The sequence below is a fragment of the Ranitomeya imitator genome, chromosome 1, assembly GCF_032444005.1.
Source record: "Ranitomeya imitator isolate aRanImi1 chromosome 1, aRanImi1.pri, whole genome shotgun sequence".
In the NCBI taxonomy this organism is placed as follows: domain Eukaryota; kingdom Metazoa; phylum Chordata; class Amphibia; order Anura; family Dendrobatidae; genus Ranitomeya; species Ranitomeya imitator.
The window spans coordinates 733,612,741-733,639,647 of record NC_091282.1 but is presented as its reverse complement, the minus strand read 5'-3'; the positions used below and the strand labels follow the sequence as shown (position 1 = coordinate 733,639,647).

At 44.1% G+C, this 26,907-nt stretch overlaps 1 protein-coding gene across 2 annotated transcripts in view; it reads left to right on the top strand.

Annotated features, from left to right (window-relative positions):
- Nucleotides 1–7,710: 7,710 nt before the first annotated feature.
- Nucleotides 7,711–26,907, top strand: part of RTN1 (reticulon 1) — a 406,711-nt gene continuing 387,514 nt past the window's right edge. Inside the window, exon 1 of one of the 2 annotated variants that reach the window (XM_069733463.1) lies at nucleotides 7,711–8,025. In XM_069733463.1, coding sequence (XP_069589564.1) covers nucleotides 7,842–8,025 — 184 coding nt within the window. In that variant the 5' untranslated portion in view covers nucleotides 7,711–7,841. Of the gene's footprint in view, nucleotides 8,026–11,125; nucleotides 11,148–26,907 lie in introns of those variants that run through there. The other variant, XM_069733472.1, reaches the window with a different exon arrangement.

Sequence of the window (26,907 nt, the reverse complement as noted above, 5' to 3'; positions counted from 1 at the left end):
TACTCCAACTCCCCATCAATCAACACCAGGGCCGGAGGATCAGCAGAGGGAACAACGGGCACCACATACTTCCGCAACAAAGATCTATGGAACACATTATGGATGGAAAAAGAGGCTGGAAGGGCCAAACGAAAAGACACCGGATTGATAATCTCAGAAATCCTATAAGGACCAATAAATCGAGGCTTGAACTTAGGGGAAGAAACCTTCATAGGAACATGAAGGGAAGACAACCAGACCAAATCCCCAATCCGAAGCCGGGAACCAACACACCGACGACGGTTAGCAAAACGCTGAGCCTCCTCCTGAGACAACACCAAATTGTCCACCACATGAGCCCAAATCCGCTGCAGCCTGTCAACCACTGAATCCACACCAGGACAATCAGAAGGCTCAACCTGCCCTGAAGAAAAACGAGGATGAAAACCAAAAATACAAAAAAAAAGGCGAAACCAAGGTAGCAGAACTAGCCCGATTATTAAGGGCAAACTTGGCCAATGGCAAGAACGCCACCCAATCATCCTGATCAGCAGACACAAAGCATCTCAAATAAGTTTCCAAAGTCTGATTAGTTCACTCCATCTGGCCATTTGTCTGAGGATGAAATGCGGAAGAAAAAGACAAATCAATGCCCAGCCTAGCACAAAAGTCCCGCCAAAACCTAGAAACAAACTGGGAACCTCTATCGGACACAATATTCTCCGGGATGCCATGCAAATGAACCACATGCTGAAAAAACAACGGAACCAAATCAGAAGAAGAAGGCAATTTAGGCAAAGGTACCAAAGGAACCATCTTAGAAAACCGGTCACAAACCACCCAGATAACCGACATCCTCTGGGAAACCGGAAGATCTGAAATAAAATCCATAGAAATATGCGCCCAAGGTCTCTCAGGGACCGGCAAAGGCAGAAGCAAACCACTAGCGCGGGAACAGCAAGGCTTAGCCCGCGCACAAATCCCACAGGACTGCACAAAAGAACGCACATCCCGCGACAAAGAAGGCCACCAAAAGGACCTACCAACCAAATCTCTGGTACCAAAAATCCCAGGATGGCCAGTCAACACAGAACAATGAACCTCAGAAATCACTTTACTAGTCCAACTATCAGGAACAAACAGTTTCCCCACTGGACAGCGGTCAGGTTTATTAGCCTGAAATTCCTGAAGAACCCGTCGTAAATCAGGGGAGATGGCAGAAAGAATCACCCCTTCCTTCAGAATGCCGACCGGCTCAAGAACCCCAGGGGAATCAGGAAAAAAACTCCTACAGAGGGCATCCGCCTTAGCCTTCTTAGTACCAGGAAGGTACGAGACCACAAAATCAAAACGGGAGAAAAACAGGGACCATCGAGCCTGTCTAGGATTCAGCCGTTTGGCAGACTCGAGGTAAATCAGATTCTTATGATCGGTCAAGACCACAATACGGTGCTTGCCCCCCTCAAGCCAATGACGCCACTCCTCAAATGCCCACTTCATAGCCAGCAACTCCCGATTGCCGACATCATAATTGCGTTCCACAGGCGAAAGCTTCCGAGAAAAGAAGGCACACGGTTTCATCAAGGAACCATCAGAATTCCTCTGAGACAAAACGGCCCCTGCCCCAAACTCAGACGCGTCAACCTCAACCTGAAATGGAAGAGAAACATCTGGCTGACGCAACACAGGGGCAGAAGTAAATTGGCATTTAAGCTCCTGAAAGGCAGAAACAGCCGCAGAGGACCAATTCGTCACATCAGCGCCTTTCTTCGTCAAATCGGTCAGAGGTTTAACCACACCGGGAAGTTGGCAATGAAACGACGATAAAAATTAGCAAAGCTCAATAATTTCTGAAGGCTCTTCACAGATGTGGGCTGAACCCAATCATGAATGGCCTGAACCTTAACCGGATCCATTTCTATAGATGAGGGAGAAAAAATGAAGCCCAAAAAAGAAACCTTCTGCACTCCAAAGAGGCACTTCGACCCCTTCACAAACAAAGCATTATCACGGAGGATCTGAAATACCATCCTGACCTGTTTCACATGAGACTCCCAATCATCGGAAAAAATCAAAATATCATCCAAATATACAACCATGAATTTATCAAGATACCTCCGAAAGATATCATGCATGAAGGACTGGAACACAGATGGGGCATTAGAGAGTCCGAATGGCATCACTAGGTATTCAAAATGGCCTTCGGGCGTATTAAATGCAGTTTTCCACTCGTCACCCTGTTTAATACGAATAAGATTATATGCCCCTCGAAGGTCAATCTTAGTAAACCAGCTAGCCCCCTTAATCCTAGCAAACAAATCAGTAAGCAAAGGCAAAGGGTATTGAAATTTAACCGTGATCTTATTCAAGAGGCGATAATCAATACACGGTCTCAAGGAGCCATCCTTCTTGGCAACAAAAAAAAACCTGCTCCCAATGGTGAAGAAGATGGCCGAATATGCCCCTTCTCCAAAGACTCCTTAATATAGCTCCGCATGGATGCATGTTCTGGCACAGACAGGTTGAAAAGTCGACCCTTAGGGAACTTACAACCTGGAATCAAGTCAATAGCATAATCATAGTCCCTATGTGGTGGAAGGGAACTGGATTTAGGCTCATCGAATACATCCTGGAAATCTGACAAAAACTCAGGAATTTCAGAAGAGGGGGAAGAGGAAATCGACATCAAAGGAACGTGGTCATGAACCCCCTGACAACCCCAACTAGTCACAGACATGGATTTCCAGTCTAACACCGGATTATGTAGCTGTAACCATGGAAAACCCAGCACAATATCATCATGCAAATTATGCAACACCAGAAAGCGACAATCTTCCTGATGGGCTGGCGCCATGCGCATGGTCAGCTGTGTCCAAAACTGAGGTTTATTTTTAGCCAAAGGTGTAGCATCAATCCCCCTTAAAGGACTAGGGTTCTGCAATGGTTGCAAGGGGAAACCACAATGTCTGGCAAATTCTAAGTCCATTAAATTCAGAGCGGTGCCTGAATCCACAAATGCCATGACAGAAAATGACGATAATGAGCAGATCAAGGTCACAGATAACATAAATTTTGGTTGTACAGTACTGATGGTAACAGAACTAGCGATTGTCTTTGTACGCTTAGGGCAATCAGAAATAACATGAGCAGAATCGCCGCAGTAAAAACACAACCTATTCTGACGCCTAAATCCTTGTCGTTCAGCTCTAGACAAAATCCTATCACACTGCATAGGCTCAGGGCTCCTCTCGGAGGACAACGCCACAGTGTGCACAACTCTGCGATCGCGCAAGCGCCGATCAATCTGAATGGCCAGAGACATAGAATCACTCAAACCAGCAGGCGTGGGGAACCCCACCATAACATCTTTAACGGATTCAGAAAGACCCTTTCTGAAAATTGCCGCCAGTACAGACCATTTTCTAAATTTCTGGCAATACGATTCTGCCGCTTCTTGACCCTGACACAGGGCCAACAAGATCTTCTCAGCTTGATCCACAGAATTAGGCTCATCATACAATAACCCCAATGCTTGAAAGAAACAATCAACATTAAGCAAAGCAGGATTGCCAGATTCCAGGGAAAATGCCCAATGCAAGGATATGATGATTTTAACCTGCTGAATGGGATCACCAGAAGAACGGGGTCTCAATGCAAAAAACAGTTTACAATTATTTTTGAAACTCAAAAATTTGGATCTGTCACCAAAAAATAAATCAGGAGTGGGAATCTTAGGTTCTAAGGCAGGAGTCTGAATAATAAAATCTGAAATACCCTGTACCCTAGCAGCAAGCTGATCCACCCGAGAAACTAACTCTTGAACATTCATGTTAATACTAGGTTCCGTAGCCACCCAGAGATTAAAAGGGAAGAGAACACAGAATAGACTGGAGAAAAAAAATGGCTCAAGAGCTTCCTTCCCTTCTTCTGAGATGCATTTAACTCATTGTTGGCCAGTTGTACTGTTATGATCTGGTGGTCTAGGAGCAGCATGAGACGTACTCTGGAGAAGGTGGTACCTTTACTGACCGCAAACCCTGAACTAGCAGCGCAACTAGAAGTAGCCGTGGGGGGTACCTAACACTCCCTAGATCCCTCGACACAGCCTAAGAACTAACTACCCCTAAAGACAGAAACGGGAAAACTATCTTGCCTCAGAGAAAATCCCCAAAGGATAGACAGCCGCCCACAAATATTGACTGTGAAAGGAGAGGGAAATAACATACGCAGACATGAAATCAGGATTTAGCATAGGAGGCCATACTAGCTAAAAATGAAGAATAGGACAGAGTACTATGCGGTCAGTATTAAAACACTAGAAAATATCCACCACAGAAAATACAAAACACCACATCTGACTAAAGACATGGAGGGTATATCTGCATCTCCAGAGACAAAGCTAGGCTGCAAAAGAAAACCTTCACAGACAAAGCTGGACAAAACAAAACAAGAAAATGCACAGACTATAAGGTCCACAGCAGGTGGACAGCAAAAACAAGGCCAGAACATATCTTTGAAGAAATGAACAGCAGACCAGGAGAGACCAAGTATGGATGTGAATCCTCCAAAAACAATGGACAACTGGCACTGACTAAAGGATAAAGCAGGACTTAAATAGCCCAGCCCAAATTGCAAAAAAATGGATACACCTGATAAATGCTGCGATCCAACTACTGCAGTACTACCACTCATAACCACCGGAGGGAGCCCAAGATCAGAATTCACAACAAACCACCAACAACCTCCAGCCATGCAGCATAAGCTAATTTGGACAATGAGTGCTAGCCAGGGCCTAGTTTATATAGGAAATGGGAGTGGCTAACATGGAACAGCTGAAAGCCTAAACACTCCAGGAGCTCTCAACAGAGCAGAATGATCCCTGCACTGCCAATAGAAATTTACACCGTTTAATACAAAGGAGAAGTGCTTCTAATCAGTGCAGGAGAGGCAGAAATCCGACGCTGCGGACTTCTGGCTCCTCTCTGTCGTGGTAAATCCGTGACAATCGGTGTGTGAAAAAAAAAATCTGATTCTGTATGGAGACACAGTATAGCGTCCGATTCTTACAGATACTTTGCAATTCTGTAACAAGGGAAACTGTAACCGGTCCTGTAAATCTAATATATAATTGCCTAGAATACTACTTCCTGCAATTTGTGCCAACTTCCTGTCCGGAGCTAATGTCCGGAGCTAATGTCCGGAGCTAATGTCCGGAGATAAGTGACGTCATCAGTGTCCAGTGTCTGATTGGTTGCCGCCTGCTGCGAGCGACCAATCAGAAACGTGCCGTACTGTGACACACTCCGCCCGCCATTTTGGTGTGATTTTTGAATTTTTACCTCACAGCAAGTTTCTACTGCGTGGAGGCGGGCCCAGTGACGTTGCTCTTCAAGCTCCTGCCGAATTTCGTCAAAAAAATTATAATACCATTTACCAAAACTATATATATTTAGTTGTGAAGTGGTTCAGTGACATTTTCACACCAATTTTGAACTTTTGTTTGGTGTTTTCTCCATATACTGCCTATTATTCACTAACTGTTATACTGAGAGACTGCCGTTTATTAACCTCTTCTTTGCCACATTGGGTATATTGCTCTATTATTTGCCACATAAGGACATTGTCCATTATTGCCCAGCAATTTCTTAAATAACAAGAATTGTCAAGAGCTGGTAAGTGCAGCCATTTTTTGTTCTTTCTTACTATTATTTATTAATTGTATTATTCTTACATTTGAATAAATAAAGTATATATGGATTCTAGACTCCCGATTCTTTAGAATCGGGCTGCCATCTAGTAATTAATAACTGCTGTAGTAAAAAAATTATTTTTTTTTACTGATAAATAGTAAGAAAAAAAATCATCCCACTTTTCTGGATGAAAATTATGTTGATATTTTTATACTCCTGGAAAAAAAAAGTTGACACTATTCTATGCCTGGTGCATGGCCTAAGGCAGACGATGTATGGCACAACACCAAATAATAATTAATGCATCACTCCCTTCAGGCCTTACACTGGACATAATACAGTAGTGGAGATTTATCATCAGAATACATCAAAAAGTTGCAAATTGCACATTAGACTTATTTTTTCCTAACTCTACCTTATTGCCGATGTCCATCTACACTAATGTTGTATGCCAAAGAATGGTAAAAAGTGTTGAATCTAAATAATAAAACTCTTTTGAAGAATTAGTGATGAAATTCTGGCTTATTGTATACTAAGCCTTCTCAACTGCATTTTTTTAAAGTATCAATTTAAAGGGCTATTCCCATCTTGTAAAAGTGAAGGTATATTGCTGAAAATGAGATCCCTTTATGTTTGGTGTGGGTCCAACCTTTGGAACCCACACCAGTCCTGATGATAAAGAGGCCACAGCTTTGGTGTAACACTGCTTCCCCTTCACTGTTTTATCCCTGCATAGCTGTACCCATGCCATCGGCTGTGTGGGCGACACCTTTGGAGCTCCATGTAGTTTGGCTGACTATAAAAAAAAACTTAGCAGAATATATAGTGCTAAAGCTGCAGCCCCTTCTTTTTTCAGAATCAGTGGGGTCTTATTGGCTTTTTTTTTTTTTTTTTTACAATGTTACAAACAACTAACAGCCTGGTAAGTTGCTAACTAACTATCAGTTGTGTCCAACATTGATCTTCTAGCACAGAATGGTCACAGACCGCTCCGGCTGACTTCTGCCGATGTCACATCAACAGAGCAGCGACATCTCTTCCACTCAGCTCTGTTGACAGGGCATGACTACCGACTTCACTCTGATTGACAGCTGGCTCCCCACTGCCTAACTGCAGATGTCCAGCGGTCAGTCAGTATGTCGCCAGTAGTCACACCCTGTCGGAAAAAGAAGAGCTGCTCTGCTGATGTAGAGCAGCTGAATCGTCGGCAGGAGACTGTTCTGAGCCAGCAGCGGGTACAACAGGCAAGGGGTACAACAGGCAGGTAGGTAGCAACTATCTTCCTGTTAGTTTTTAGGTACATAGTAAATAAAATGAGAAATTCTGAATAACATCTTTAATTCCTGAGTTAGACTGCAACTTTTTTTGTAGCGCTACTGATTGATTTAACCTATACAGCTACAGCTGCAGTCCAAAGCAATACATTGAGTTGTATGTAATTGGGTGGCAGCAGCTGCCACTTAATAGTTAAAATCAATAAGTAGTGCTACAAAAAGTAGCAGTGTAGCCAGTGTCTTGTATAATCCATAGGAATCCAATCTAATGATAGCTGTTACACTGGGGCTACCAAGAGATCGAATAACGCTCTCTCCGGAAGCCCTTTGCCATTTGCAAATGGTGACCTCTTCACCGCCCTGATCCCATGTGCGATAGATCACAATTGCGACTCATCGATTCGTTTAAGAAGTGATAATACGTATCGAAAAATAATGTTATCGGTCCGTGTGTCGTTACAATGTTGGCATGCCAGGCACATACCTGTGTCATCATGACTAGGAAGGCAACCGACACAGACCATTTCCCAGATTGGGAATTATTATTATTTTTTTTTTTACATGTATACATGCTGCAAACCCCCAGCTGTTAACCCTTTGACGCTTGAACCGTCGAGAAATCAGTAGCAAAGTGCATGCAGACACCATGCTCTAGCAATGAAAGGGTGTATGGGCGGTGAGACGTTCTATGCTAATCGCCAGCCTGTGATTGGTCAGTACAGGCAGTGATGTTGAGGTGGAACTAGTGGAAACTACACAAGCCATTTGCACCTGCGTAAGGCTCCAGTGTTTGTGGCATCTTCCAGGAGACACTGCAGCACTGACCCATCCCCTCCCTCCCTCTCCCCCTGTTCCCAGCAGCTTCCCATAGAGATAACTGCAACAGATTCAGCCCACCATGGCTGCTAATCCTGGGAATGTCAGCAGATGGCTGGAAGGTGATGTGGCTGCTCAGATGTTTCTACAGGAGGAGGCAGATTCTGCAGGAAGCAGCGCCTGGGGCTCCATGGACCAGAAAGGGGGGACCAACAGAGCTCAGCAGGCAGAGCATCCCCCTGTTGCCATGGGGACCACATCCACAGGTAAGCAGGGTACCGCTCCAGACCCCCGAACATCCTCCTGCACCGTATACAGGTAGCAATGACAAGTGCATCACAGTGATTCCTGCTGCCATACGTCCCATTGTTCTCTTTGTAAACAAACAATTGCACATTATACTTATTTATTAAACACTGGTATGCACCAATAACAAAAATGAGTCCCCCCCCTTCTACTTCTCGCCTTTACATTGCACTTTAATAATATTTTGATATACAATGTGAAATAATGACAACACTTGCAAATGGGCAACAATGCATTCACCATGCTTAATCACATCCAGCCGTTTAATAGCTGAAAATGTTAAATTGTATTTTTTTTTTTCATCCGTTTGCCCCGTAACCTTTAAAAAAAATCTAAAATAATTAGGCTGGAGAAAGTGATTGGTAACAACAATATAGATTGTGCCAAAGAATATAAGAGCACAGAGCAGAATGTAGCGGATCTGCAATTTTAAGAGCGACACTTAAGGAATTCTCCAAGCAAAAATGCAAAAAAAAAGTGTTTTATTTTAGAGGAAGATGTAATATATACTGTGTATAACCTAAAGGGGTGTAAGTAGAATTTATAGGGCCCGCCCTCAAATCAAAATAAGATGGGCCCCCTACCACCTAATAACAGGAAACCATAGCGAAAGTACCAATGATTAAAGGGTTATCCCCAAAATAACAAGTTATATGCTACAAACAGGGAGGGAGAATAATTTGGTGATCACTGGAGGTTTGATCACTGGGCCTTCGCAGCGATACCAAGAATGGGGTCCTGGAAACCCAATAACAGGACTCTGGATACCCAATAATGGGACTCTATACTCTCTTATTTTGAATGGAGCAGAGGTGCGCATTCTCAACTTCCACTCCATTCATTGTCTATAGGACTGCCGTAAATAAAGGCACACTGTGCTCGGCTTTCTCCGTCAGTCCTATCAGACAGGGAATGGAGCAGAGGTAAAGCTTGTACGCTTCTGTTTCATTCTAAATGTGGCTGCACAATACTGTTCTTTGGGTTTCATAGCCACGTTCTTAGGATCGCTGGTAGTCCCAATGGTCAGACCCCTAGGGCCCCAGCAATTAGCATGTTATACCCGATCCTATAGATGTGGGATAACTTGTTATTTTTAAGATAACTCATTAATGCTATGGATAATACGACCATATATCATTGAGCCCACATAGTTGTGCCACCATTGTGTTCTCCCCAGAAAAAGATACAGAGGGGAAATTTATCAAACTAAGAGCACAAGTATAACGGCATAATCTGCTCCAAAAAACACATTCATGACCTCCAGCATATTTATGATGTGTTTTAGGCACTTTGTGTCCTTTCTGACAAGGAAGTATGACCTCGCTTGAAAGGGTGGTAAAAAAATCTGGCATATTTTAAGACTTTCTAGTCCAAGTTTGCACTTTTTATGAATTTTATGATTTTTTTTTTTTAGAACTAAACCCAATGCCAGCTATAGTTGCGTTGCCTCCATGAATATACATCCACATTTTCAGTAGCAATCAGTGGCAACATTGCAACATGAATATACTGATATAAATGTTTTTTTATGTAGGTATCATAGTTTTGGAATTGCTACTACAATAGTTACTAAAGCCTCACTATAAATGGTGTATTCAAGTAGATTTTAATGTGAAAATATCAGATTTATTTACCTCTCCATAATTGAATTTGAAAAACGGTTGCCAGTCGTTTTTGGGGGGTTTTCTGTTAATATGGAGTGGTGGTAATGTAACATGCAACATGGAGATGCAAAATATAAAGCTACTGGAATTGCAGTTAATGCAACATCATTAAGTCTGTTATATAGAGAAGTTTCTGGAGGTTCCAAAAAACCTGAGCTATGTGATGAAAATTCTTGTCTGGAGTTCTAATTAATTATCAGCGATTCTTCTGCTTTGAATGGCTGATAACCGGGACCAGTAGAATGTATTAAAATGTTAAGCGACTGACTGTAGATGATAGGCCTTGTTCACACTAGTGTCATGGCTTCCACTTATAACAGAAGGCATGCCTTTATGACTGATCTGTTTTCAAAAGGATCTAAACTGAGGCTGAATGAACACAGAGTGGATTCCTGGGACTTCGGAAGATAGGTAGCCATATCCGATAGGAGGGGGCTGACTTCTGACACCACTACCTAAGGGCTCAATAACTGGGCCGCAACGCTGCTGTTCAAGTGGATCTAAATGAGCTGCAGAACCATGGACACCCACAAAAACAATCTATGGAGCTGTACCTGGTAAAGAAAAAAGGGGATGTGGTGCTCATCACATCAATGGCGCCCCTTCAAACAGCTGATTCAGTCCCCCACCAATCTGAGAATGAAAGGGTTATTCCCAAACTCACATGTTATCCTCTATCCATGGTGATGACTTAAGGGTCGCTGGTGTCCTAGTACCCAAGCTCTCAGTCTTGCTAGGAAGCCCTAGCTGTCAGGAAGCTATCCATTTTCCCATGGTCAGGGGAAAACTATGATTTTGGGAGAAACCCTATGATTGTTTGTCCTGTGTATCGGCCATCAATATTAACATCTTAAAAAAAAAAAACATATAAAAAGCAACCTGTCATGTAAAATAATGCTATTAACCTGCAGATATGAGGTTAAAGGGAACCTGTCACCCAAAAAAAATTGATGGTGAGGTAAGCTCACAGTCATCAGGGGCTTATCTACTACTTATTCTGTAATGCTGTAGATAAGCCGCCGATGTATCCTGAAAGAGGAGAAAAAGAGGTTAGATTATACTCACCCAGGGGTGGTCCTGCTCCGACGGGTGTCTCAGGTCTGGAACAGCGCCTCCCAGGGGCGGACCTACCGCCGGTTCAACCGGTGCAGCCGCACCGGGGCCCGGAGGTGGAGGGGGGCCCTTGCAGACAGGGGCATACAGGGCCCCAGCTTTCTGCTGCCGCTGTAGATCGATGCAGGCCCGGGCCTGCACTGTATTAGCAGTGTACAAGTGCCGGCCGGCATCCCCCATTGCAGACAGCAGCAAGCTGTGTGTCTGCTGCTCTGACGTCACCTGCGCGCCTGTTTCACTCTGCCGGAGGCCTGGAGAGGAGAGAAGAAGTTGGCAGAGAGCGAGCCAGGGGGTCGGGGCAGGAGGTATGTGACGGGCTTCATCTAATTCCTGCTTTCTTATCTGCTTTCTGCAGAGGATCTATCTGTACTGTACTGAGATTTATTGCACCATCTTAAACTTACATACAGATAAGGTCCCGGCTCCAGCGTCACCCGATCTGTATGAAAGCTGAAGCTGCAGCAATGAGTTACAGCAATATACTACGTGGCTCTGCTGTATACTATGTGTCTGGGCAATATACTACGTGGCTCTGCTGTATACTATGTGGCTGGACAATATACTATGTGGCTGGGCAATATACTACGTGGCTGGGCAATATACTACGTGGCTCTGCTGTATACTATGTGGCTGGGCAATATACTATGTGGCTGGGCAATATACTACGTCGCTGGGCAATATACTATGTAACTTGACAATATACTACATCGCTGGGCAATATACTACGTAACTGGGCAATATACTACGTGGCTGGGCAATATACTACGTGGCTGGGCAATATACTACGTGTCTGGGCAATATACTACGTGGCTCTGCTGTATACTATGTGGCTGGGCAATATACTACGTGGCTCTGCTGTATACTATGTGTCTGGGCAATATTCTACGTGGCTCTGCTGTATACTATGTGTCTGGGCAATATACTACGTGGCTCTGCTGTATACTATGTCTCTGGGCAATATACTACAAGGCTCTGCTGTATACTATGTGTCTGGGCAATATACTATGTGGCTCTGCTGTATACTATGGCTGGGCAACATACTACGTGGCTCTGCTGTATACTATGTGGCTGGGCAATATACTATGTGGCTGGGCAATATACTACGTCGCTGGGCAATATACAATGTAACTGGGCAATATACTACGTCGCTGGGCAATATACTATGTAACGTGACAATATACTACGTCGCTGGGCAATATACTACATCGCTAGGCAATATACTATGTAACTTGACAATATACTACGTGGCTGGGCAATATACTACGTGGCTGGGCAATATACTACGTGGCTCTGCTGTATACTATGTGGCTGGGCAATATACTACGTGGCTCTGCTGTATACTATGTGGCTGGGCAATATACTATGTGGCTGGGCAATATACTATGTGGCTGGGCAATATACTACGTGGCTGGGCAATATACTACGTGGCTGGGCAATATACTACGTGGCTCTGCTGTATACTATGTGGCTGGGCAATATACTACGTGGCTCTGCTGTATACTATGTGGCTGGGCAATATACTACGTGGCTGGGCAATATACTATGTGGCTGGGCAATATACTATGTGGCTGGGCAATATACTATGTGGCTGGGCAATATACTATGTGGCTGGGCAATATACTACGTGGCTGGGCAATATACTACGTGCCTGGGCAATATACTACGTGGCTGGGCAATATACTACGTGGCTCTGCTGTATACTATGTCTCTGGGCAATATACTACGTGGCTCTGCTGTATACTATGTGTCTGGGCAATATACTACGTGGCTGGGCAATATACTACGTGGCTCTGCTGTATACTATGTGGCTGGGCAATATACTATGTGGCTGGGCAATATACTACGTCGCTGGGCAATATACTATGTAACTTGACAATATACTACTGATGACAGAAAAAAGACTCGCACATCCAAACTAGTGTGAATAGGTGCATACCAGGAGCATCTACCTCCATACATAAATATACAAAACAGGTTGCACTCTATCGTGCAAAAGCATGTCTAATATGAAATATATGAAATATGAATAGCAAAATGGCTTTTGAACATTAGGAAAATATTTAAGAGACGCTTTGCACAGAATTTGATATAATCAAATAGTGTAAGCCCATCAACCAACCGTCAAGGTGGTCTCATAAAACTGATGCGTCCCTGATTTCCCTGTCCAAAGCCATTTTGCTATTCATATTTCATATATTTCATATTAGACATGCTTTTGCACGATAGAGTGCAACCTTTTTTGTATATTGACAATATACTACATCGCTGGGCAATATACTACGTGGCTGGGCAATATACTACGTGGCTGGGCAATATACTACGTGGCTGGGCAATATACTACGTGTCTGGGCAATATACTACGTGGCTCTGCTGTATACTATGTGGCTGGGCAATATACTACGTGGCTCTGCTGTATACTATGTGTCTGGGCAATATTCTACATGGCTCTGCTGTATACTATGTGTCTGGGCAATATTCTACGTGGCTCTGCTGTATACTATGTGTCTGGGCAATATACTACGTGGCTCTGCTGTATACTATGTCTCTGGGCAATATGCTACGTGGCTCTGCTGTATACTATGTGTCTGGGCAATATACTACGTGGCTCTGCTGTATACTATGGATGGGCAACATACTACGTGGCTCTGCTGTATACTATGTGGCTGGGCAATATACTATGTGGCTGGGCAATATACTACGTCACTGGGCAATATACAATGTAACTGGGCAATATACTACGTCGCTGGGCAATATACTATGTAACTTGACAATATACTACGTCGCTGGGCAATATACTACATCGCTAGGCAATATACTATGTAACTTGACAATATACTACGTGGCTGGGCAATATACTACGTGGCTGGGCAATATACTACGTCACTGGGCAATATACAATGTAACTGGGCAATATACTACGTCGCTGGGCAATATACTATGTAACTTGACAATATACTACGTCGCTGGGCAATATACTACATCGCTAGGCAATATACTATGTAACTTGACAATATACTACGTGGCTGGGCAATATACTACGTGGCTGGGCAATATACTACGTGGCTCTGCTGTATACTATGTGGCTGGGCAATATACTACGTGGCTCTGCTGTATACTATGTGGCTGGGCAATATACTATGTGACTGGGCAATATACTATGTGGCTGGGCAATATACTATGTGGCTGGGCAATATACTATGTGGCTGGGCAATATACTATGTGGCTGGGCAATATACTACGTAACTGGGCAATATACTACGTGGCTGGGCAATATACTACGTGGCTGGGCAATATACTACGTGGCTGGGCAATATACTACGTGGCTCTGCTGTATACTATGTGGCTGGGCAATATACTACGTGGCTCTGCTGTATACTATGTGTCTGGGCAATATTCTACATGGCTCTGCTGTATACTATGTGTCTGGGCAATATTCTACGTGGCTCTGCTGTATACTATGTGTCTGGGCAATATACTACGTGGCTCTGCTGTATACTATGTCTCTGGGCAATATGCTACGTGGCTCTGCTGTATACTATGTGTCTGGGCAATATACTACGTGGCTCTGCTGTATACTATGGATGGGCAACATACTACGTGGCTCTGCTGTATACTATGTGGCTGGGCAATATACTATGTGGCTGGGCAATATACTACGTCACTGGGCAATATACAATGTAACTGGGCAATATACTACGTCGCTGGGCAATATACTATGTAACTTGACAATATACTACGTCGCTGGGCAATATACTACATCGCTAGGCAATATACTATGTAACTTGACAATATACTACGTGGCTGGGCAATATACTACGTGGCTGGGCAATATACTACGTCACTGGGCAATATACAATGTAACTGGGCAATATACTACGTCGCTGGGCAATATACTATGTAACTTGACAATATACTACGTCGCTGGGCAATATACTACATCGCTAGGCAATATACTATGTAACTTGACAATATACTACGTGGCTGGGCAATATACTACGTGGCTGGGCAATATACTACGTGGCTCTGCTGTATACTATGTGGCTGGGCAATATACTACGTGGCTCTGCTGTATACTATGTGGCTGGGCAATATACTATGTGACTGGGCAATATACTATGTGGCTGGGCAATATACTATGTGGCTGGGCAATATACTATGTGGCTGGGCAATATACTATGTGGCTGGGCAATATACTACGTAACTGGGCAATATACTACGTGGCTGGGCAATATACTACGTGGCTGGGCAATATACTACGTGGCTGGGCAATATACTACGTGGCTCTGCTGTATACTATGTGGCTGGGCAATATACTACGTGGCTCTGCTGTATACTATGTGGCTAGGCAATATACTATGTGGCTGGGCAATATATTATGTGGCTGGGCAATATACTATGTGGCTGGGCAATATACTATGTGGCTGGGCAATATACTATGTGGCTGGGCAATATACTATGTGGCTGGGCAATATACTATGTGGCTGGGCAATATACTATGTGGCTGGGCAATATACTATGTGGCTGGGCAATATACTACGTGGCTGGGCAATATACTATGTGGCTGGGCAATATACTACGTAACTGGGCAATATACTACGTGGCTGGGCAATATACTACGTGGCTGGGCAATATACTATGTCGCCACGCAATATACTACATAACTGGGCAATATACTACGTGTCTGGGCAATATACTACGTGGCTGGGCAATATACTACGTGGCTTTGCTGTATAAAATGTGGCTGGGCAATATACTATGTGGCTGGGCAATATACTACGTCGCTGGGCAATATACTATGTAACTTGACAATATACTACGTCGCTGGGCAATATACTACATCGCTAGGCAATATACTATGTAACTTGACAATATACTACGTGGCTGGGCAATATACTACGTGGCTCTGCTGTATACTATGTGGCTGGGCAATATACTACGTGGCTCTGCTGTATACTATGTGGCTGGGCAATATACTATGTGGCTGGGCAATATACTACGTAACTGGGCAATATACTACGTGGCTGGGCAATATACTACGTGGCTGGGCAATATACTACGTGGCTGGGCAATATACTACGTGGCTCTGCTGTATACTATGTGGCTGGGCAATATACTACGTGGCTCTGCTGTATACTATGTGGCTGGGCAATATACTATGTGGCTGGGCAATATACTATGTGGCTGGGCAATATACTATGTGGCTGGGCAATATACTTTGTGGCTGGGCAATATACTATGTGGCTGGGCAATATACTACGTAACTGGACAATATACTACGTGGCTGGGCAATATACTACGTGGCTGGGCAATATACTACGTGACTGGGCAATATACTATGTCGCCACGCAATATACTACGTAACTGGGCAATATACTACGTGGCTGGGCAATATACTACGTGGCTGGGCAATATACTACGTGACTGGGCAATATACTACGTCGCCGGGCAATATACTACGTAACTGGGCAATATACTACGTGGCTGGGCAATATACTACGTGGCTGGGCAATATACTACGTGACTGGCCAATATACTACGCGGCTGGGCAATATACTACGTGACTGGGCAATATGCTATGTGGCTGGGCAATATACTACGTGGCTGGGCAATATACTACATAACTGGACAATATACTACATGGCTGGGCAATATACTACGTGGCTGGGCAATATTCTACGTGTCTGTTGTATACTATGTGGCTGGGCAATATACTATGTCGCTGGGCAATATGCTACGTGGCTGGACAATATACTATGTGGCTGGGCAATGTACTACGTGGCTGGGCAATATACTACGTGACTGGACAATATACTACGTCGCCGGGCAATATACTACGTAACTGGGCAATATACTACGTGGCTGGGCAATATACTACGTGGCTGGGCAATATACTACGTGACTGGCCAATATACTACGTGGCTGGGCAATATACTACGTGACTGGGCAATATGCTATGTGGCTGGGCAATATACTACGTGGCTGGGCAATATACTACATAACTGGACAATATACTACGTGGCTGGGCAATATACTACGTGGCTGGGCAATATTCTACGTGTCTGCTGTATACTATGTGGCTGGGCAATATACTATGTCGCTGGGCAATATGCTACGTGGCTGGACAATATACTATGTGGCTGGGCAATGTACTACGTGGCTGGGCAATATACTACGTGGCTGGGCAATGTACTACGTGGCTGGGCAATATACTACGTGACTGGACAATATACTACGTCGCCGGGCAATATACTACGTAACTGGGCAATATACTATGTGGCTGGGCAATATACTACGTGGCTGGGCAATATACTACGTGACTGGCCAATATACTACGTGGCTGGGCAATATACTACGTGACTGGGCAATATGCTATGTGGCTGGGCAATATACTACGTGGCTGGGCAATATACTACATAACTGGACAATATACTACGTGGCTGGGCAATATACTACGTGGCTGGGCAATATTCTACGTGTCTGCTGTATACTATGTGGCTGGGCAATATACTATGTCGCTGGGCAATATGCTACGTGGCTGGACAATATACTATGTGGCTGGGCAATATACTACGTGGCTGGGCAATATACTACGTGGCTGGGCAATATACTACGTGACTGGGCAATATACTACGTGGACATGCATATTCTAGAATACCCGATGCGTTAGAATCGGGCCACCATCTAGTATATTATAATGTGAGTTCCTGCAGCCTGGTCAGTGCTCAGTGCATGTAACACTATATATGTGCACATAGTACAGTACAGTGGTGGCAAACCTGCTAGAGGGGGCACGCGTGCCATCTCCTCAAAACTAGCTCCGCCATCACTTTTCTCAGCCAGCGTGTAATCTCCCAGACCCTCATCACTAGCACCACAGCCACTCTGCTCCTAAGGGTAAGGTTCCACGTTCAGGATTGCCGACGCTTTGGACGGAGCGGAAAACTCACTCCGCCCAAAGCGCCGCTCCCTTCTATACGCCCGGTGATTCCGGATGTGTTCATTGCACATATCCGGAATCTCCGCACCCCATTCATAAGACCCTGTGATTTACCTTGCGGCGACGGAGCGTCGCCACAAGGTAAACAGACATGCTGCGTTCTAAAAAGACGCACCGCATGTCCAGAAACGCAGGGCCGCCGGATGCGTGTTCACACGCATAGTGGAGACGGGATTTCATAAAATCACCTCCACTATATTGTAATATCTGGACGCTGCGGATTGAATGCTGCGGTTGTACGCAGCATTCAATCCGCAGCTAATCCGGATGTAATCTGGACAGTGGACATGCACCCCAACTCTCCCATCAGGCCGCACGCCGTTCCATCAGTGCGCTCTTGCTGAGGACGGGGATGGTGCGCGATCTGAGGAGAGTGACGGCGGCACTATTGCCGAGATGGTGCGCATGCCCACAGGTAGGACTGATATATGAAGAGACTAGATCAGTGTTGGAACGGACAGAGGTGAGTATTTTTTTTGTAATGCAAGGCCATTACACAGTATGGAGCAGTATATGGGGCCATTATACTGTATGTAGCATCATGTGGGGCCATTATACTGTATGCAGCGTCATATGTGGCCATTATAATGTATGCAGCATCATATTTGGCCATTATACTGTATGCAGCATCATGTGGGGCTATTATATTGTATGCATCATCATGTGGGGCCATTATATTGTATGCATCATCATGTGGGGCCATCATACTCTATGTACCATCATGTGGGGCCATTATACAGTATTAAGCATCATCATGTGGGGTCATTATACAGTATGGAGCATCATATGTGACCATTATACTGTATGTATCATGTGGGGCCATTATAAAGTATGCATCATCATGTGGGGCCATTATACGGTATGCATCATCATGTTGGGCCATTATAAAGTATGCATCATCCTGTGGGGCCATTATACAGTATTGAGCATCAACATGTGGGCCATTATACAGTATGGAGCATCATATGTGGCCATTATACAGTATGGATCATCATGTGTGGCCATTATACAGTATGGAGCATCATGTGTGGCCATTATACAGTATGTAGTATCATGTAGGGCCATCACATACAGTGTGGAGCATCATGTGTGGCCATTATACAGTATGGAGCATCATATGTGGCCATTATACAGTACACAGCATCATGTGGGGCCATGATACAGTATGAAGCATCATGTGTGGCCATTGCACAGTAGGCAGCATCATATATGGCCATTATACAGTATGGAGCATCATGTGTGGCCATTATACAGTATGGAGCATCATGTGTGGCCATTATACAGTATGGAGCATCATGTGTGGCCATTATACAGTATGGAGCATCATATATGGTCATTATACAGTAGGCACCATCATGTGGGGCCATTATACAGTATGGAGCACTATGTGAGGCCCATTTCACTGTATGGAGGAATATGTGAATATAGTTTGACATGCCTGGCTTAAAGGGTTATTCTCATCATGATAAAGGGTTACAATTGCAAAGAGGCTGTAAAAAACAAACAACTTGGCAATATTACTTTGGAATAAAAATCTTCTTCATTCTCAAGAACAGACCTCCACTGCAATCGGTGGCTAGTATCTTTGGCTTGGAGTGCAGTGCTTACAAGCTCTTTGCTATGGCGTGCTAATGTAGGAGATTTTCTAATCTAAAACCACAGTATTCCGGTTAAATTGCTGTGTTGGCACTTTGCAATAAATACCGTAAGTGGATTTTAGATTGCAGTTTGGGCACTCGGTCTCTAAAAGGTTCGCCATCAGTGGTATAGTACGTAACATCTAGTACACAGATTAGTATATGGCTCATATATAACAGACCTGGGCAAAATGTGGAAATCGGACCGGGCTATCTGTGATACCAAAACACCCGGAAACACTGGTCCGCAGGTCGCAATATACAGCTGACCTGCATCCAGATTTCATCGGGGACTCTGTGAGGGCACAAATTGTATTTAGGGAGAGCTGTGTGGGGGCCCTCCCTGTAGTACGTCTTTTACATGATACTGTTGTATGGAATAATGCAGTCTACTACACGATTCCATACTTTTATTTGTAGTATACTATCAGATACCAGACATATAATGTAATACAATATATAGGTACATGGTCAGGCTCTGCCGGTTCCCACAGTAATCACATAACCAAGAGGATGCACTTCGCACACTTGCTGTCTTGTGCCAACTAGAGAGTCTGCAGTGTTCTATTCACTGACAGCGAGCACTAGTTGTCACCTGACTGCAAGTCTGACTGCACTGGAACCAGCAGAACCAAATCTTAACCTTTGATAATGAGGGCAATCTGGTTTGTTGCTCGGAGCCAGATTGCACTCATCATAAGCAGCATGCTGGGCAGGGCGGGGGGCCCAGACACATTTCTTGCACAGGGGCCCAAAGCTGTCAGTGTCCGCCACTGGCGCCTCCCATCTTCATTCCATGATGTCCTCTTCTTGTCTTCACGCCGCGGCTTCGGCGCAGGCATACTTTGTCTGTCCTGTTGAGGGCAGAGCAAAGTACTGCAGTGCGCAGGCGCCGGAAAGGTCAGAGAGGCCCAGCGCCTGCGCCCTGCAGTACTTTGCTCTGCCCTCAACAGGACAGACAAAGTACACCTGCGCCGGAGCCGCGGCGTGAAGACCAGAAGAGGACGTCATCTGATGAAGATAGGAGGCGCTGGACCGGACCGCGACGCCCATTTGACCGGACTGCACCGGGACCGCCCCTGGGTGAGTATAATCTAACCTCTTTTTCTCATCTTTCAGGTTACATCGGGGGCTTATCTACATCATTATAGAATGCTGTAGATAAGCCCCTGATCACGGTGAGCTTACCTCACCATTGATTTTTGGGGTGACAGATTCCCTTTAATCTGCAGGGTAATAGCATTCTGACACTGTGCAGCCACTGCCGGGAAGATATGAACTTTATTCCACTCGGCAGCCTCCCTCTTTCAGTCACTGACTGACAGCTTGCTCATCATTAGAGCTGGCTGTCAGTTAGTGCCAGTGGTGTGGTTACAGCCGCCACTCCCTATACACAGAGTAGCGACTGAAAGAGCGAGTCTGCCGGGAGAAATAAAGTTCACTTTCTCCTGGCAGTGGGGCTCTCCATGCGGCAGCCGAACACCATTAACCTGCAGATTAACCCCATATCTGCAGGTTGATAAGACTATTTTACATGACAGGTTCCCTTTAAAGAATTGACTGGGGTGTGTTTGGTTTCTTGTAAAAGTAGCAATGCAGACTGAAATATGGATAAATTCTCATTTCTGTAAACAAACTTTTTCTGTCTTTAGACTGTTGCATTATTGTGACTTGTGCATATTTGTTTTATTGTTTTTATATGCGATATATTAAGTAAGCTAAAGATTTAATGACATTTACTTTTTGTTTGCTATAAATATTTGTGATGTGAGGAACCTGGTTCGCAAAATGGCTGTATTGCTGATCTTTGTACGGAAGAAGCCTTGTAACAGATTCTGATGTCTGATTCAACGGTTGTGGCATTTGTGTACTTTTAAGGCCGGGATCACACACAGCGAGATACAGCCGAGTCTCGCAGGTTAAAACCAAGCTCTGGCACCGGCACTCCGGAGCGGCGCGTGCGGCCGCATAGCAATACATGGAGCCGCACGCTCCGCTCCGGAGTGCCGGTGCCAGAGCTTGGTTTTAACCTGCGAGACTTGGCCGTATCTCGCTGTAGTGTGACTCCGGCCTAAATGGTATAAAAGCTTCAAAAGATTAATGGCTTGTGCCTTTCTTGTTTTTTGGACTTTATGCTACATTTGCAACCTTTACTATTCTTGCTTCCAAAAATCTAAAAAATCTGAAGCTCTTAATGCAGATATAGGCAAAGTCACAGAATTTTTAGGCTTAGAGTCCCTTTAAGCTTGGAGCTTTCACTGCCAAAATTCAGTTACTGCAAAACACTGCCTGTCAAGCTGTCACACTCATTGTCTTTGAACTGTCACTCCCATAACGCAGATAATTTTAGTAATTCAGTTACAAGGAGTTTTTAGAGTTTAGCGCACAGGAAAAATACAAATGATTAGAGTCACAGTGCTATGTAGACCGCAATACTTTCTAAGTAATGGGTGCAAGCTTAAAAGAGCTGGTGGCATCTACTACCAGAGCAAAGGTAGATAACTGATATGCCCAATATGGTGTGTATGTGTAATATATCTATATCTACTGTATATATCTACTGTATCTATCTATCTATCTATCTATCTATATAGTGTGTTGGGGGACACTCGCTTGGCACGGGATTCAAGCACTCAGGCACGGTTTCTCCACATAAGTCAGTCTATTTGGTTTATTTAAACCACATAACATGCAGTCTATTTCATTACATCCATGTTCATGCAGCAGATAAACTTCTCTGCCATATATTACAATCCCCTTTTGTCTGGGGTTGCCTTCCAGGAGCTCCGCTCTTCACGCCTACTCCTTGTCAGTCCTGTCTTTGACAACCCAGAAGTCATCCCAGACTCTGTAGATCCACGGTCTCTCCAGGTGCTTCCAGGATGTCTCCACTCACAGGAGACTCCAACACCGACCGTCCAGGTCCACGGCCTCTCTAGATGCTTCCAGGAAGCCTCCACTCACAGGAGCTTCCAACACAGACCTGACCTCTTCCAGGACCATACAGATCCAAACACTCTCCACTATGTGACCCACACCCTGGTCACATTATGTAGCTGTAACCACTCCCATAGGTGGGAGGTGTTTGTGTGGTTAGCCAGTCCCGCCCAGCTCACAAGCTAACCCTATAAGCCTACCCTTATAAGTAAACACAACCAACATTTGTGGAACTAAAAGTCCCTGCATAACCATATCATTTTGGGCTTACAGCGCAGAGCACCTCTGCGACACATACCGGCCATTTATAATAATGCCATTCCCCAATTCACCATCATAATTATGCCTCCAAGCGCATCCTGAAGCGCACACACAGCGCCCTCTGGCTGTAACATGGGCCACTGCACCACATTATGTATATTTATATTATTAAAGAGTCCACCACCCCATACCCACCTATATTTAAGACATTGTCCACAACTTGGAAAACCCGTGGCGGTGCTGTTCCATAGGTGTTGGCACTCGTATTTCTGGGGCTGACAGGTGGTTGTTGTGACACATGAGCCTTTAGATAAATCACTGCCTTCAGATGTATACGTAATCAAGAGCATGTGAGAGCCACTCACTTCCTCTTTATTATGTATACGTTCATAGGAGGGAACAGTGATGCCAGTACTGATTGGGCACTGGGCTCACATGACATGATATAACCTGATGTGAGCCCCGGGAACACAATTACCAAGACCCCTGGAATGGCGGCGCCAGCACGGGGGTGAGTATAATTTTTTTTATTTTTATGTTCACGGGGGAAAACACCCAGATCGAGAAGGGGTTGTGCTAGTAGTGGACAACCCCTTTAAGCAGAGTGGAAAGTGACTACAAAGAGTAGCTTGCCATTGCTTTACATGGATGGCTTCTTAAATTCAATGGGTGGCATGTGGTGCTTCATTGTCTACTGGCTGCATCATCCACCCTGATCAATACCTGAGCTGCCTGGGTATGAAATATTGATCATCTGTTTGCAGGTGGGGGTCGAACACCCAGCATCCCCATTAATCAGCTGTTATAAATTTTTAATCATTCGGATGTAAACATTGAAGTGCGTCCACCTGAATCTACTCATTTTTATTATATGTTGAAGCGAACCTGTCAGCAAATTTTGCTATGTAATCTGAAAGCAGCATGATGTAGGGGCTGGGACCCTGATTCCAGTGATGTTTCACTTAGTAGGTTGTGTAGTGCTGTTTTAATAAAATCAGTGTTTCACTGATGTCTGGTGCCTCCTAGTCATCTGCACTGTGTAACCCCACCGCCACCACTGATTAGTAGCTTTCTGTCAATATACAGTGTACACAGGATGTGTGATTGGGCAGGTTATTCAGAGCTCAGCATTCAGAGCTCTGATACATCTGCAGCAGGGAAAACAGTGATTTTCTCAGAACTGCTGGACCCAGTAAACTAAGTGACACATCGCTGCAGTCAGGGTCTCTATCGTTACATCATGCTGCTCTCGGATTGCATATGTAAAACCTGCTGACAGATTTCCCTTGAAAGGGATACTTCCAAAATCACAAGTTGTCCCCTAGCCATCAGATAAAGAATAATTTGTAAATAGCTGGGGGTCTGAGTACCATCCCAAAATCGGGGCTCCGGATCACTGAGAGCAGGTCCCTGCATTTCTCTGAATGGAGTGGAGATGCGCAGGCTCAACCTACCAGCGATCAGTAAGTTATCGCTTATAGTATGGATAGCTTAGTAACTTACGACTTTGGGAAGAACATTTTAAAAGGTTGTCCCAGCTGAAAAAAAACATTTTAGATAGGGATTAGATCAAGATTTAGGTACTGCTGGTATGGAGACAGGTCACAATTGATTGACAGAAAAAAACAGCTAATCCCTATAATTCCAATGGTAATGGTATAAAGCAATAGTCACGCGAGCGCTATGTACGTGATTCACAGGGGACATACAAAACCCCCGTGAGGGTGCAAGTGGTCGGATCATACATTCATTACTTATTCTGTGGATAGCTAATGTTTGTTTCTAGTGTAAAATGTTTTCAATAATATGAATGTTTTCTTATTTGGCGGAGTGAACGTTACACCCTCTCATACACACTGGGGCCATGGTGTGACTGCTACTTCTGCAACCCTAGCTACACCCCTGCTACCGACGGATTATATTGATGCTGTGGAATTTGTAGCAATTTAAATTCAATACATTTGTGCTCACAAAGCAGATCTAATGAAACAATACTCCCAGGAGGACTGACCCTTCTGGTACTTCAGCATCACATGATAATAATGAGCTATGGCTTGTATTTGGAATTGGTACATTTAAGGCTTCTTTCACACTAGCGTCGGAATCTCCCTGTCGCAATGCGTCGGGAAGAGATTCCGACGGTAGCGTTTAACGCATTGCACAATGGAGGCAGTGGATGCATTTCTCCGGCGCATCCGCTGCCCCATTGTAAGGTGCGGGGAGGTGGGGGCGGAGTTCCGGCCGCGCATGCGCGGTTGGAAAAAGCGGTCCGTCAGGAGCAAAAAACATTACATGTAGCGTTTTTTTTCTCCCGACAGTCCGCAGAAGCAAGACGCATCCGTCGCTCGACGGATGCGACGTGTGGCAATCCGTCGCAAATGCGTCGTCAATGCAAGTCTATGGGGAAAAAACGCATCCTGCAAGCACTTTTGCAGGATGCGTTTTTTCTGCAAAACGACGCATTGTGACGGATTGCAGAAAACGCTAGTGTGAAAGTAGCCTAAATCACAACATGTTCATGCTCTACATTATTTTTGTCCTTCATTTTGTATAAAAAGCAGTATGTATACTAAGTACACCCTTTTTATCTATTATTTGGCTTGTTTACTCATATACAGGAATCATTAGACCAGTTATTCGTTTGAATCATAAATGCTCATAAGCTTTTATTACAAAACATCTATTCACAGATCCCAAATTAATAGAATTAATAAAAGCAGAAAAATATAGCTAAGAAAAGTGTCAGGCTTACTTCTCCTACTGTATTACTTTTATGTCCAAGGACTTATTCACCAGACTGTTGTGAGGATTACTGTATATCCGTCACATCCAGGGAAAGTGGATGTCACTGCAGAGGGAGCTGAGCAGATTAATATAGAGTTCTGTGAGAAAAGATTAACTATAACCTGTGTTTTTGCCATTTAATCCTCTGCTCTTTTGGGAATTGTATGTCCAGTAGGCGGTCCTGCCAATGATTGACAGCTCCTTCTGTAGCCACACTTAAAAAAAACAACAACTGTCAGTCATTGATAGGTTCTGCCACTACACCGAAACTCCCTGAAAGAGCAGAGGATTAAATGACTAAAATATAAATTGTACTGAATCTTTTCTCACTGCATTTATATAGTGAGAGGTTCCCTTTAACTATGATAGGGTCTATGCAATCCCTAGCATACGTGGACTGAAAATACAGTTGTATAAATAATCTACAAAACCTGTTTTACTCTCCGTATTAAAAATAAAATATGTAATACTTCATCCTACATCAGTAGTGTATCAGTATTACTCATCAGTAACACTGATGGGCTGACTTCTTCACACAAAAATGAAATATATGCTTCCGTTCACATTTAGGTTTAATGTTTTTCAGTTTCTGTTCCATTAAGAACAGATCAATGAAATTAGCATCTGGTGCATTCCTGTTTCAAGTGAAAGCAGAGGGGCTCCATTGATTTATAAGGGGGGGGGGGGTCCATCTAATTTCCATTTTTTGCCTATTTTTAGTATGGAAGAACATTTTCTACATGTATGTGAGTCTCAAGATGGTACTTTGTAGGTGAAGTAAACAGATACTAAGGAAGGGAGTTTTTGATCTATGAGACAGATACAGCTTTACCTCTTGAGAAATATAGTCCAGAGGCACAAAGAAAGACCTGCTAGAAAGTTCACAATGTGAACCTTTACAAAACCACAAGGATGGCTGAAGGAGAGCTAAAAAAAAAAAAAAGGTAACAGGAGGTTTGGAAACTCATTATAGGGATGGCTAGATCTTTTTTTGTGTTCATAAATCCCATTTTAATTAGTTTACAGTAGCCCCAAAACCTGGGGGATTACACTGATCCCCTAATTAAAGAAATTAGGTAAGAAATCCCTGAGGAACGCATCATCTAATAAGGACAGTGATTTGGACATCAATGCTAAAATTTGACCAGTACATTAGATGCTTTATGTCAATAAGCTCCTGGAAATCTGGCTGTGCCACCCTTAGAGTAGAAGAAGGGTGAAACAATGTAAAATGCTGCCTTGTTTTTGGTCTTCGTGTTTCCACTAGCAAGACTCTGAGGTTCTCAGATACTTCATGTCAACAACATGAACCCCAACAACTGCTCCACAGAAAGCCCCTATAACAGAATGTACCAGCAGCAGATACTACCAAAACACCATGCAACTTACAGATGTCCCCGTAATAGTGTATCTGCCACAATTTCACTCTAGACTCCCTGCCATGGATGA